At 45.4% G+C, this 15,357-nt stretch overlaps 1 protein-coding gene across 1 annotated transcript in view; it reads right to left on the bottom strand.

The window, feature by feature from the left end:
• Window positions 1-758: 758 nt before the first annotated feature.
• LOC132466493 (mitogen-activated protein kinase kinase kinase kinase 4-like) overlaps window positions 759-15,357 on the bottom strand; it is a 17,519-nt gene continuing 2,920 nt past the window's right edge. Inside the window, exons 3-11 of the mRNA XM_060063744.1 lie at window positions 15,118-15,185; window positions 14,401-14,556; window positions 13,271-13,414; window positions 12,799-12,933; window positions 9,907-10,007; window positions 8,902-9,051; window positions 3,775-3,934; window positions 2,896-3,035; window positions 759-2,179 (exon numbers count right to left, since the gene is read on the bottom strand). Coding sequence (XP_059919727.1) covers window positions 2,096-2,179; window positions 2,896-3,035; window positions 3,775-3,934; window positions 8,902-9,051; window positions 9,907-10,007; window positions 12,799-12,933; window positions 13,271-13,414; window positions 14,401-14,556; window positions 15,118-15,185 — 1,138 coding nt within the window. The 3' untranslated portion in view covers window positions 759-2,095. The remainder of the gene's footprint in view (window positions 2,180-2,895; window positions 3,036-3,774; window positions 3,935-8,901; window positions 9,052-9,906; window positions 10,008-12,798; window positions 12,934-13,270; window positions 13,415-14,400; window positions 14,557-15,117; window positions 15,186-15,357) is intronic.

The following is a 15,357-nucleotide window of genomic DNA, read 5'->3' as shown; positions in this document are numbered from 1 at the left end:
TTTCTAAGAACCTGGGCATGACCGGGGAACATCAGTCTCTGTGGTCAGGACTAAATGCCTCTGTGGTAAAGTATAATCAGTTGTAGAAAATACATGCTTTGGTTCCCAACTGCAATCATTTGTGTGAAATCGACTTTGGGAAATGACTTGTTGACGAGTATAGCTGGCTGCTTGTAAAATCTCTATAAAATAGTGCAATTTATGAGTTTATATACACTAAAGCAAAAGACCGTTGTATAAACGATTTTAAGAGCTGCAGGCTAGCATGCGGACATCTATTCTGGTCCAAATGATTGGCTTGTAGTTAGTACTAGTAATCAGTACTAGTTAGTACTATCACAATAAAATATGCCTCATGTCATTACGTTTGTATTGTAAATACATGAAGATGTAATTAACGATTTGTTGTTCAGAAAATATAATTGGCTCACGTAATAGGAAGAATGTTAAACAATAAGACATTAGAAGGTCTAACGCTGAATATAAAATAGGCTGAGGCTGTACTTTCTGAGGAAAGTGAGGAAAATACTAGTTGATGTTACGTTATGCAGCTATTTAAGGAAAATCACTGAATTAAATGGATAGAATTGATGTTTATGGCAGCAAAGTCCTTTGTATTTAACATTGGGTATGAATGAAGAGGAGCCAACAAACCTTCAGAAAACCAAGTAGCTTTTTCCATTTCTATCGCTAAGTATGTTTCAGGTATGTCAATACATTTGAATCACTATATTGATATTGCTCTTTTCAAAATGGCATTAAGAGCAGCATAGTCATACTTTATTACAAATAGAATTCACCTTTATATACATATGTTATCTCATTAGCTTTGTCAATAGTAATTCTTCAAGTTAGGAGAAAAAACAAACATACATGACACATACAGGCATAATAATGAAAGTCCTTCTTAGAATATGCATAATATCCGACCAAACCTTTTTAAGTTTCTTCTCATTTACATACAGTGATTCAACCAGATATACCTCATGCTTCAAACCAAGTTTGGTCCCCTTATAGATATCTATTCAGTTAATGTTGATTGTATTGGCTGTAAGAACAATTTACTAATCTGCTTATGGAGAATGCCTATCCTATCCAGGCCTATATGATACCAGGGAACTGACGGTTATGAGACCAGGGTACTGGAGGTAATGATACCAGAGAACTGTAGTTAATGAGACCAGGGAACTGAAGGTAATGAGACCAGGGAACTGAAGGTAATGAGACCAGGGAACTGAAGGTTATGATACAAGGGAACTGAAGGTTATGATACAAGGGAACTAAAGGTTATGATACCAGGAACGGACATCTGCAGGTAGGCATCAATAATAACACCGATTTTTGTATGATCACTTTACTAAATCTACACAATCCTTTCCATCAGAATGGAAAATAACGACAAAATGATTAAATGGTTGAATTGTTTGACACAAGACAACACACCAGATGAGAAATGTAGGTTGAATTACATAAAAAAAAATATATGCTATCCAGTAAAATTGATATTAATTTGCAAAGAAGCCCCGTAATTTTCCCCGACATTCCCAGTAGACGCCTTACAATGGGGAGGTGGTCAATTTTTAAAGACCAACTGAAGAAGGTGTTGAAGTGTCCAAGGTATCTAGATAATGCAGCGATAGCTTTTTCTGCTAACGAAGAGCTCCAGGAGGATCCAGGCATCGCTAGCAGACGACAGAACAAACGGTCAGATTCAGTGGACTTCCTGTTGCCTTGACCACCATCAGTCCAGGGTCGAGTCACCGATGATGGAGGCATGTGTGTTGTAGAGACAGAGCTCTTCTTCGAATCAATAACGTTTAAATCCTGGCAGGTTGGGTTGACAAAAAAAAGCTTAACTCCAGAAAGCAAAAGTTGTAGATGGTTGATGGATTGATCAAATCAACCAGGTCGAATAGATGGGGACATCGCCAAATGATCCTGGGTTGGGAGGTCGAGGCATTTCCAGCCGATTCAGGAGCGGCAGATCCAAGCATTACTCATCCGTCCTTCAACGTCAGACCCAGTCATTACCAAGCAGTCTTGGCGGTACACATCCAGGCATAGCCGGCCGATCCTGGATTGGTCGATCCAGGTGTCACCAGCTAAACAGTGAGTTCTGTCCAAGGGTCATGAAATAGATCTGACTGCTGCCTCCCGATTGAACTGATGCGAAGAAGACCTGGAGACACAGAGGAGGAACTGGGTTACATGCTCATAGTGTCAGAAGAGTTTAAGAAATATCCACTTCACCCATAGTGCATTGCAATTCAATTTCTTGCCGATCTCTCTCCAAAACTCTCCATGATGGTCACTGCCCCTCAACTTTGTTTCCTATTTATAATGGATTGAATTTATATAGCGCTTTTCTAGACACTCAAAGACGCTTTTACAGGGAAGGGGGAACCTCACTAACCACCACCAGTGTGTAGCACCCACTTGGGTGATGCATGGCAGCCAATCTGCGCCAGAACGCTCACCACATACTAGTATGAGGTGGAGAGTGAGGGAATTAATGAGTCAGCCAATTATACAGGAGGATGATTAGGGGGCCAGATTGCATGAGCCTGGTTGGGCCAGGACACCGGGGAAACCCCTACTCTTTGCGATAAGTGCCCTGGGATCTTTTATGACCTAAGTGAGTCAGGACCTCGGTTTTACGTCTCTTCCGAAGGATGGACATTTCAAAAGATTCCCTATTATAGTCTTGTCCACCCATTGTCTCCAAAGTGTATGTTTGGTAACTTTGCTGGCAGCATCTTCCCATGATCACTCTCTAAAATTAAGTAAAAGATTTTGCTGTCCGAAGTGTCCTAAGACCTAAAGAAATTATTCTCCATCACCATGTGAACCAAATTGCAAACTGCATAACTTTTTGCTTTGCAACGGAATGCATACCTTATCGTTCCTCTCACACAGGAACTTAAGTTTCTGGGCCTTCTTGTGCATGAAGACCCCTTCCAAGTTCCCTGTGTTGGCGGACCTTAGCTCAATGGCCTTCTCCCCCCAGCCCATCACCTGGTTGGACTGCAGGTAGGCTGTAGAGAGAGAGAGAGAGAGAGAGAGAGAGAGAGAGAGAGAGAGAGAGAGAGAGAGAGAGAGAGAGAGAGAGAGAGAGAGAGAGAGAGAGAGAGAGAGAGAGAGAGAGAGAGAGAGAGAGAGAGAGGAGAACAAAGAGAGAGAGTGGGAGTAAGATGACTATTTTATGGAGGTGGTATAAATGCAAATCATTTTAAAAGTGGAATTTGAAGGGACAAGAACAATGTCTTTACACTTTAAGGATCAAATGTCACAGCTTTGTTTGGTGAGCTGAGGTGTTATTCAGTGCGTGAACGTGAGTCCCATTGTGTGGAGGAGTGGAAGAAAACAGCTGAAAACACAGGGTGGAGGCAGTGGCTGAGCTGCGCAAACTCCACTCTCCTAACACAGTTGGGCTTGGCCATTTACAGATCGCTCACACACTCAGACATCCCCGGTGAAACCACCTGCCAAAATGGATGGCCGCCATTGTTGATAAACTGCAGGAAGCCCAGTGTGCTACCTGGGAACAGGGCTAGTGCTCCCTAGCAGCACCAGTTTAAACAAACGCAAACATCATCACAGAAAGGGAAGCTTCATACATTCGCAATCGTAATAAAAAACCTTCTCCAATCAACGTCACGCATTTTCACGACGACGTTCGGATCTGTCTGATGTTCGGTCAAATTGTGTCTCTGGAGCCCAGAGCTACGGGTCACCCCGCAGAATGGGGGGGGGGGGGGTGGGGGCTGGTCTTACCAACGGACGCAGGCATCTCTCCCCACTGCAGCACCGTGTCCTTGGTGATGCGGCCGTAGGTGTCGATAAAGACGCCCTCGTCCTCGTAGCACACCAGCACCTCCGTACCGGCGCTGTTGGGCAGGATGATGATGGCGTGGGGACAGATGGAGCCCTGGATCTGAACAAAACACACACACACACACACACACACACACGTTACTTGCTGCTAGGACATGGTCAGGCTAGGACATCCGACTGACGTGAAGGTACAGGTTACAACCTGCTAGCAGACTCCATTTGCTTCCTGTTAGCGGACTCCATTTGCTTAAAGATCCCATATCTTGCTTTTTTAGGGTTACTAATTGCATTTGGGGGTATTACTAGCATCGGGTATCATGCCTGTATGTTAAAAGTACCCCTTGTTATTCTAACAATGTTAATTTCTGTGAAAACAATTTCAGCGTCATTCTGTTTTGCATCATGCGGCTTTAAGGCCCCTGTCCCGAGTAGCCCCGTATGCTGTGATTGGAAAAGCACGCCCACTCTGTTGCGATTGGTCGAACGCTTTGCGCTTGTGCACATTCACCCCCCTCAAGAAGTTGTAAACATTGCGGGTAGCCGGGAGGCGTGTCTTCACCACTTCAGCACCGCCCACTGAACAGTCAGACTGTTACGGAAGTAATGTCTGAGCACAAACAAGGTGTTTCACACACTTATTCAGGGGCATTCTCGTTGGGCACGAATGCTCCCCCTGGCTCGGACGTCAGGGGAGCCGTCTTAACAGTCTTAAGCAAAGGGAAACGTCGAAAAAGCATGATATCACCCCTTTAATTGGTCGCTATGGCTATGGCTATAACATTTATCAGACCACTCACATCTGAGATTTTTCCATGGTGGGCGGAGGGGGAAAAATGGATAATACAAATTCCCTGGATGGATTGACTTGTGGATGGCCATGTTTTCACTCTTTTATAGGGAGCAAAGAGTTAAATATTGCAAGTACAAGGTAACCCTAGAACGTTCTTCAGGTTTGCACCTGCACGTGAATAGAAATGTAAAGTTTAACAGACAGCGATCACTGTGTCATTTGATGAACTACCCGACAATGTCTTGGGTAAGAGATATTATCTGAACCGGTGCACAGGGAAGTGGAGGATCATCACACCCACGGCCAAGAACACACATAAACACACGCAAGCGCAGAGAAGCACATTACTTCAGAACACTTTGCTATCACATCATGCCTTGTGCACGTGAGTACAGCTCTGTACTCACGTGTCTGTCTGTCTGTCTGTCTGTCTGTGTGTCTGTGTGTGTGTGTGTGTGTGTGTGTGTGTGTGTGTGTGTGTGTGTGTGTGTGTGTGTGCTAGCTTGCGTGCATGCTTGTGTGTGTGTGCTCTAACTCTTCCCTGCTGAATCTCTCATACTTTACCGGAGTGTGAGCCACCACGATCCGGAGCATCAGCACGGGCATCCACAGACGCAGCGCAATTTTAATCCGTTGCCGTGGTATCAACATGGTCGCTCTAGGGGTCCCAGTATGTGAGTGTGTGTTTTGGTGAGTGTATATGGTCGTGGTGGAGAGATGGTCTGTACGCAAGTGAAAGCGCAAGTTCCAGAGAAGAGAATGCTATATACATATATATATATACATATATATATGTATATATATATATGTATCTATATATATATATAGCGAGAGAGACACAGAGAGAGAGCAACAGAGAGAGGGAGAAAGATTTCAGCAAGAGAGTTGAGGAAAAAATTCAACGTGGCTATTACAAATAAATAAAGTGAAAAGTATTCCAGAGATGGACTGGTGAGCAGGTATGAGTGTGTGTGTTAAAGCCTTAAGTAAGTGCGCTGAGAGTGTGTGCATGAAAAGACGCGCAATGGAAGTGAAGGAGGGAGAGATGAAGAGGGAAGAAGAGGAGGGCTGAGAGGAGGGCTGAGAGCAGCAGTGATGCAAGGCACCGTGTTGAATTAGGCGCAGAGCCCGCCCTTAATATACCGGGAGGAAACCCAAACACACTCGAGTACCGGCCACACACAGACACACACACGCATACGCACGCACACACACGAGAGAGTATCACTGGTGAAATAAGGAGGGCAGGAAGAATGTATTTATAGACTTTCTTTTCACATTCCCCTCTCCCTTGCTCTCTCACTCTCGTCTCTCCTGCTCATCATCCCCCCCCCCCAGCACATGTTCAGTGACAGCAGGGAGGGGGTGTGGCAGAACCCTAACTGTTCTGCTCTGAAAGGTAGCTCCCCCTTGCATTGTCATGTTTCAGTAAGAGCAGACAGTGTAACCTAATAACCCGATGGCTGTAGTGGGTTCTGCACAGGTATTCTCCTCTTTAATAAGTTGAATTGAAGTTTGACTGGTTCCTGTTTTGGCAATGAACCTTCTGTGAATGCTATGCTAAGGTTTGCTTCATTGGCATGTCTGAGGCAGAGCACATCCACTGGTGCACATGATGGAAGTGCACATGCAGTCTGTTTAACGCCGGGCTGGGAACGGAAACAGGATAGAATATGTGCATTTGAGAAGTGAGTCATCCCCACCGGCAGCTGGGTGCGTCTGCTGCCCACGTATTGAACACTGGGGCGGGCGAGAGACATAGATAGGTAGAGAGAAAAGAGCGATAAAAAGAGAGAGAGAGAGAGAGAGAGAGAGAGAGAGAGAGAGAGAGAGAGAGAGAGAGAGAGAGAGAGAGAGAGAGAGAGAGAGAGAGAGAGGGGGAGAGAGAGAGAGAGAGAGAGAGAGAGGGAGGGGGAGAGAGAGAGAGAGAGAGAGAGAGAGGGAGGGGGAGAGAGAGAGAGAGAGAGAGAGAGAGAGAGAGAGAGAGAAAGAGAGAGAGAGGGAGGGGGAGAGAGAGAGAGAGAGAGAGAGAGAGAGAGAGAGAGAGAGAGAGAGAGAGAGAGAGAGAGAGAGAGAGGGAGAGAGCGAGACCGACAGATGGAGGCAGAGTAAAGGAATGAAGCCCAAACTAAAGTCGGCAAGACTGTACACGAGTGACAGCGGGGGTGGTAGAGGAAAGGCAGAGAGACAGACAGACAGAGAGACAGACAGAGAAAGAGAGAGAGCAAGGTGTTTGACGAGGAGTCACACACACACAGGCCCCCCTCCTACTCAGTAGGAGGGGGGCCTGTGTGTGTGTGTGTGTGTGTGTGTGTGTGTGTGTGTGTGTGTGTGTGTGAGGCTGATAGCTACGGTGTTGTGGGACGCGGGTGATAGCCGCCCCTCTGATGCAGAGTGGATATCAAAGCGTTTAGACATACACCTGGCACTGGGCTACAGCCAGACGCAGAGCTGTTGGGACAGGAAACACCCGGCCCACTGTTACCGTGCATGAGTCACGGCTTTCTGGGTGAGGAAGGGGACATTAGAAGTGTTCATGAGTCATATCAGGTACCTGTTAAGTGTGGATTTGACTTTGTTGGTAAATCCTGATAAACGCCTCACCTCAGTATGGATGCATGTCAGTACACGCTGGAAGGCTTAACATCCCAACCCCTTGTGTTATAACGTCGGCCTTGGGTTCCTCCTCTGCTCCCCTGAATAAATTCACTGCACGACCCTAGTCGTGCAAACTAGTCATGTTACTAACCATCAAAAAATGTCTGAGGCAATCACCAATGCATTGTGGGTAACTTGCAAATCCATCCCATAATGGGGGCTTGAAGACCCAGGACATCCCTGGATGTCACTTTCTTTCTCCTCCAGGCAAAGCGGGTTCAAATGCTTAAAACTATCAGCCCACAGGCTGGTTTATTGAAAGTGGTTCACACATGTAAAACGTAGGCCCTTGAAGAGTAAGTGGGTAGGTAGTAGAAAGGAAAATTTCCATTTATACAGCACTTTTCTAACCAGTACGTTACAACATTTCCTAACATTCACCCATTCATGCACACATTAGATTAGATTAGATTAGATTCACTTTATTGCACAGTAACAGGTTACGATGCAACGAAATGTAGGTGGGTTGTAATTTGCATTCCGGCGGTGTCAGCCATGCAGGGCGACAGCCAGCTCGTCGGGAGCAGTCAGGGTGAGGCGTCTTGGTCAGAGACACCTCGTCACTCAGCTAAAAGGAGCGAACTAGCAACTTTCCGGTTACCAGCCAACCCACTCTACCTCCTGAGCCACATGCCGCCAAACATATGCAGCCCAAAGGTAGAGAATGATTCTGTTGAAACGTACGAGAGGAGCCATTCAAACAGGTTACTATCTCCTTACACGTATGAATACGTGCCGGTCTAATGACCGTTACCAGGGCGTAGAGAGCAAGGAACCTCCACACAGACCGGACCTGAGTTGGGGGTCAAACCCCGGTTTTCCATGTACCGCCATCCACTATAAGGACCCCATGAGTCTACTGCTCCGCTGCTGATCGCTGAGCCCTTCAGAGGGGGGGGGGGGGGGGAAGCCAGCAGGGCCATCATCCCTGGCCGGCTCCCCTCTTTGAAGGTATCTACCATGCGTTGACCACAGCCACCCTGGCCTTAGACCTCTCACACTGCTGCCATCTGGGAGATGTTACCGAAGCACACAGGCTCATGCTACCAGTATTTTTCCCAGTTTCGTTGTATAGGTGACTGTACAATGACAATAAAGTCTATCTTTATCTTTATTTTACCCCCAGGCAACCAGGCCTCTCACCCAACACCTACCTTGTTGAACATAGTGCTCACATGAACACTTATGTACATTAAATGTACATGACCTTAAACTATTTATGGATAAATTCATCAGCATATTCCACTTTAGATCTATATATATTCCTCATTGTATTGCATAACAGTATTGGACGGTTGTTTAGTGGTCTACATATCTACATTCCCTGGATCTGTTGCTAGTGTTCCTAACTTTTATTTATTTTACATTATTTGTAATATTATTTATTATGTATGTGTTATTATTTTGCACTTCTTGCTCTATCTTTTCAATCTTTCATGCCTCCTGTTTGCCTGCCAGGTCGAAATTAACCTCAATGTACAGAAGGACAATAAAACACTTTGACCTTTGGCCTTTGATTCACCTGATTCACCATGATTGAGGTTTGGGCGGAATTGACAGAGATATAGACGGACAGACAGAGGGACGGACGGACGGACGACAGGACAGCGGGGTCTTACGTGAGTGGGCAGGTAGAGGTCGTACGGCGTTCCAGAGTCAACGTCGATGGCGTGGAAGCCCGACAGTGATCCGTAGATGACTTTTAACCTCTGACCCTCCTCCACCGTCAGGTCAACAGACAGGGGTCTCTGGGGCAGCGGGCAGAAGGACTGGACACACACACACACATAAGCAAACAAACACATGCAAAAACACACACACACACACACACACACACACACACACACACACACACACACACACACACACACACACACACACACACACACACACACACACACACACACACACACACACACACAAACAAACAAACAGACACAGACAAACACGCAAGAACACACACACACATTGAAAAAATAATCAAATTGGAAGTGGATAAGCACAGCAGTAAATAGAAAACTAGTTAGACAAACAACATATTGGTGTGACTTCAGAGGGGATCGTCTGTCTGCCATCTAACAGGTGTGCCCCTCAGCATCAGAACTAACTTTTCGGAGGACAAAAGCTAGGACAGCAAGAAGGAAAGTAGCTCAGGCCACAGAGGAGTCTGAAGAAATGGGGCACAGCTAGGATGATGGCTGTGTGTGTGTGTGTGTGTGTGTGTGTGTGTGTGTGTGTGTGTGTGTGTGTGTGTGTGTGTGTGTGTGTGTGTGTGTGTGTGTGTGTGTGTGTGTGTGTGTGTGTGTGTGTGTGTGTGTGTGTGTACGTGCGTGTGTGTACGCCTGTCTTTGTGAGGGATTGAATGAGACAGAAAGCAAGAGAGTGACGGACAGAGAGAGACGGACAGAGAGAGAGAGAGAGAGAGAGAGAGAGAGAGAGAGAGAGAGAGAGAGATAAGGTGACCCTATTAGAACGTTTCTCCCTACGGTTTGTCCTAGATCCAGATGACATAGAAGATGACTGTAAGAGTGATGGCCTGAATACGGCAGAAGCTTTGATTTGAAACGCAGAATCGCAAACGTTCCTTTGGGTGCCATGACCCATGAGCAGAGGGCTGGACTGACCTTGAAGGCCATGAACTTGTGGTAGGGTTTAGGAGCCCAGGCGTAGACCTCCACCGCGCTCTTCAACGCAATCACCAAGAACTTGATCTTCTCGTACCGCACTGCAGACAAATCCAAACGCATATTTATTAGAAACACACTCATATTCAGAGGTATATCAATTTTAACACCAGACTATAGATGTAAATGTCTGTGTTGATTAGGGATGAGTCGGTCGCGACCGATCGTTCACAACGAACGAATCCCGAACGTGAACGACAAGAACTTGTTCCCCAAAACAAGAAGAAATGGTTCTTTGATTCTTTTTTTTTAACATAAAACAAAAATATGGTCACGTAAATAAAATATACAAACGAACAGAGCTTCGTCTACCTGCAACCTTATATCGATTGAGTCTACAACGTTCTCAAAGATTCAGCCAATGAGAGGTAGCAATGGTGTTTTCATGGCACCTGGGTAAACAAATGACAAGGCTGTACCGTCGAATTTGCGCGCTTTCTCTGTCTGACGTATCTTGGGTCATACCATTCGACGTGGGGCCACTCATATATCCCCCTACATTTCCAAAAATAGACTTGCCCTCCATCTGCTATTGGATAAACGCATTTCCCAATCCCAGGAGTCTTTGCTCCATTCTACGTCAATTCAAGAACAAACAAAGAAATTAAACTGCAGTTCGTATTTTTTATTTATGACCATGAAAGTTCTGTAATGCCTGAATAATGAAGAATTAAATGTAAAGTAAAAAAATATACATAAATATAAAACCATGAATGACATATAGAGAGTAAGCAAGTGGTATCAATATTGTTGGGACGTTTGGTTATACTATATAGTGTATCTTGTCAATTTTCACGGGGGTAGAGCCTAGACATAACTTAAATTATGCTCAGGGTCGTCAAATGACGTAATCTGACGTAACGAACGAATCTAAAAGAACGAATCAAACAAACGAATCGTTATAGTGAACTGAACTGAAAGAACTAGTTCCCGGAAAAGAATAATTTTGCCCATCCCTAGTGTTGATAGAATAATCGTAGAAATAAAACTAACCTCGCATCGCATGAATCATCGCATTTTGAGGACTACTTTCTCAGCAGCAGCGGAATTTAACCTAGGTATCAGTCCGCCGCTGCCGTAGCTTACTAACAGGAATATAACACTGCTACTGAGACACAGCAAGTCCCTCAAAATGCAATGCAAGGGTGGTTTTATTTCTAACATTATTCTATCAACAGACATTTACATCGACCGTCTGGCGTTATAGTTGATTTGCCTCGGGTGTACTGTGGAATGGGTAAGACTGTTTCATTAGCAGGCTAGTATTGCCTGTTGCCGTGCGCTAGCCTAGCACGAGCAAACTCTGCAACTATAAGGACTGAATGAAATGTGTTGAAAACTGACTCCAATGATAAAGAACACCAAGGCTAACTTGGGAATCAGGCCCTATGTTCAAAATTCCGAACTAACCCTTTAAGGCCCCGTTTACACGAAGGGAAAACGCAGATATTTCCACGCGGTTTGGCCTCTCATTTACACGAAAACTCAGTTTTTGTCACAGAAAACGATCATTTCTAAAAACTCAGACCAAAGTGGAGATTTCTGAAAACGCAGTTTATGTGTTGTCGTGTCAACGGGGAGAAACAGGGTTTTAGATTCTGAAGCGTCACATTATGCGCCAGGAAATGCTTGACGTCATATGAGCGCCCTGTGTTTACAGTTTGTTTGTTACAGGAAGACGCTCGTTTTATTCGTTGTTGTTGATTGAGGATTCTGATTGGCTTGCATGGCTTAATCCTTCTCCCTACACTGCCGCCCATAGGTTTGGCATAGTTATATGGCGCTCGACGGCGTATTCATGCGTTTTGATGTAAACAACAACTTTTTTGAAAACGATGTTGTGTGCACAATGTTATTTTTAAAAACGGAGGGGGGGAAATATTCGTTTCTATACATACCCTGCTACGTATAAACGTGGCCTAAGTGTTGTCTACACTATGGGGACATTATTTACAAGCCTACTTCCTTCGCCACACTTCACTGTCCAGACTCTGTGTGCCGCAGTTCTCTGCGCCTCATATCAAACTACTTCCATAAGCCTAGAGACATTGGCATTGGTCGATCTTTTATAAGAAAGGCAAACTTGGCAAGCTCTCTTCATGACTGTAGTTTCCTATCACTCACAACAGCTCTTGTGATTTTAACTCCACCTGATGGCTTCTCTATGGTAGCCAGGATTTGCTTGGAACTCTCTCTTCGCTTCTATTTTTCGCCGTGGTCAGGCCATAACATCACCATAGCTCAATGATTTGTCTTCCTGGGAGAGTTCCCAGCTTTGATTAAAAAAGAAGAGTGCAACTGCATTTCCAAAGTGGATTTTTGTATCTGTTGACTGCTGGTCTGTATTTATCATGCTCTATTTTCCTCAATTGTTCCTTATGTGTTTCAACATACTCTATTTTATATTCTTGTAACCTTGTACTGGTGGCTCTCTCGGCTCGGTTAAGGGAGATTTTAATCTAAAGGGACTTCCTGTTGAAGACAGGTCCAATAAAATAACATAAAAAAATCTGCATGAGTAAAAGTGAATAAACCAGAATAAAACGATTTATAGAGAAAGATTCACTGGGTGGTTTCGTGATGGATGGATGGGCGAGTTTTAATTCTTTAGAACTGTTCGAGCTCGGATAATCTTTCTTATGGAGTTAATGTCTGCAGCAGGAAAGCAGCATAGTGACGATTAAGGTTAGTTAATGTTTGTAATCCTGGCCGTGGTAGAGCACAAGGAATGGCCTTGTGTGTTGAGGTCCGCTGTATAAATAGACCTGCCCGGTCAGTCTAACGCCGTGGGAACAGAACAGAGTGTATGGAGCAGCAGGGTGTCCTCCTCACCGACTTTGTAGTGCACACATCCCTCCAGGTCGCCCACCGACGTCCAGCCCTGCCTCTTCTCCACCTCGGGGTCGTTGTGCAGGATCTTGTTCCTCAGCCACGACAGGTAGTAAAGCCGCAGCTTGTTCTTCTTCCCTGCACACACACACACACGCACGCACACACACGCACACAGGCACACACACACGCAGGCACATGAGTTGTTTAGGGTGTTTCTGTCGATTGGTATAATAAAGTTCAAACAAGAAAAACATTGTACAGTTGAAAACAGTCATATATACATATAAAATAATAATAATTAAATAAATATTATATGTATATGTATATATATATATATATATATATATATATACAGCGAGAGAGTGGGAGAGACAGACAGAGATATGGAGAGTAATGATAAATAAAAATCCTCGATTCCAACCCGGGTTTGGAGGTATGACCTCCCGGGGCCGGGCCCGTGCGGGGGACCCACCTGATATGGTGATGAGGACGTTGAGGCCCTCCAGCACGTCCATCTGCTGGAAGCGCCGGCGGCTGATGAGGGAGTAGACCTTGCCCTGGCCACTGCGGTCCAGAAGCCACAGACCACTCTCGGTCCCCACCAGGAGGTTCACCCCTACACAGCGACAGCACAGCGACAGCAGCCGTCAGTCATCGTCCTCAGGTACAGACACTGGACAGCCACAACTAGGATGCATTAGAGTGCTCTGTGATTCATCAGCTACTATTTAAGCGTCATTCGTCAGAAGCGCCGCAGCCATCCGTCAGTGATGAGTGAGAGAAATGAGAATGAGCTGATAGGAAAGGAGATTCAGCTCATTGACAGTTGATTGCCTCTGCTTCTGGGTGAACCGTTAAAAGTTTTTAGACCGCTCCCACTTCATCTCTGACCAATCAAGAAAAATTTGCTCTCTTCTGCTCTTTCCATCCTATCACGTTCTAACTGAGCACCCTAAGATTTGTGTTCAATAATTTCCCTCTTGATCTATCCATTCCAAACGGAGCCACACTGAGGATTATAGAGGTTCGCTAGCAATAACTGGATGGTTTCTCATTGACTGCCCTGGCTTGGAAAAAACGAGTTGAAGTAGAAGTCTTTGAGTCAGACACATGACCCCTAAAGAAAAGTGACCCCTGAATGCTCCTGGTGAGCTGGGGGATTCGCCCACGGCCTGGGTCTTCTACTGCTGTATGCGTGTGTGTGTGAACTATTATACGTCTACAGCCGCTTACAAAAGCAACCATTTGCCGTTCCGTCAACCAACGCTGAAAATGCTTTGATAAGAGCTACGTTTCCTTAACAGGCTTTGATAAGAGCTACGTTTCCTTAACAGAGTATATATTGTCTAACAAGGGCCGACCAGGACTGTGCACAGAAACTCATTCTATATGTTTTTGGGCAATATCAAAGCAGTACCAGCTACAAAAATGTTTCTTTGTGCCCTGAGTGAGTGGATCAGCTAGGATGAAAGCATACTGAATAATAATGACTAGATTTAATCCAACACCAATCCATTCATCATTAAAATCCACATGTTAACTGGGCACGCCTACATGTGCGACTCAGGAACTACAACCCAGCGGTGAAAGAGAACTACAAACCCCAGAGGCCGGCGCAGAGGACCTCGGTGTTGAACTTCTTCTTGTACTTGCGGATCTCGGGCGTGTCACTCTGTGGGCGGATGTTGGTGGGGTTCACGTTCACCACAGAGCCCTTCCTGTGGTTTTGCCTTCTGATGGGCTCAGGCCTGCTGCTTGCTGCACGGGGGGATACGTTTAGAGAGAAAATAGGTCAACAATAATTTCATGCATAGCTCAACAACTGAAACACACAAGCGTTGAGACTGTCGAGACTTATATGGAGCTACTGTCAGATAAAACATGACGTTAGCACTTTGCACTTTCTTCGGCAAATTACCTTTACATAATTTGTTCATTTGTATACCAACATCAGTTTTAACTTTTATTACATCTGTATAACCGACATAAGTATCAGAAATAATAGTTTTGGCCAGAGAAGTGTGTTCATGTGTGTGTGTGTGTGTGTGTTCGTGTGTGTGTGTGTGTGTGTGTGTGTGTGTGTGTGTGTGTGTGTGTGTGTGTGTGTGTGTGTGTGTGTGTTCGTGTGTGTGTGTGTGTGTGTGTGTGTGTGTGTGTGTGTGTGTGTGTGTGTGTGTGTGTGTGTGTGTGTGTGTGTTCATGTGTGTGTGTGTGTGTGTGTGTGTGTGTGTGCGAGTGCGTGCGAGTGTGTGTGTGTGTGTGTGTGTGTGTGTGTGTGTGTGTGTGTGTGTGTGTGTGTGTGTGTGTGTGTGCACTCACTGGGGCTGCAGGGCGGGGCTAACTGCAGCAGCCTGGGGTCGATGAAAGGTGAGAGGGGAGAGGAGGGGCTCTAGCAGTGGGGCTGCCGGGGGCCTGTGACAGACACCAGGACCAATCAATGGCAGGCAGTGGAACATAAAGTACTCAGATGCCAAGCGGGCTGCGTCACATACTGTACATAGCTTTAGTCACCTTAGATAAGTCAACATATTTCACAAAATAAATGTGGCATTTGCATTT

This window comes from Gadus macrocephalus, chromosome 10, assembly GCF_031168955.1.
Source record: "Gadus macrocephalus chromosome 10, ASM3116895v1".
NCBI classification, from domain to species: domain Eukaryota; kingdom Metazoa; phylum Chordata; class Actinopteri; order Gadiformes; family Gadidae; genus Gadus; species Gadus macrocephalus.
The sequence above is the reverse complement of the archived record's forward strand: the minus strand, read 5'-3'. Positions and strand labels throughout refer to the sequence as shown.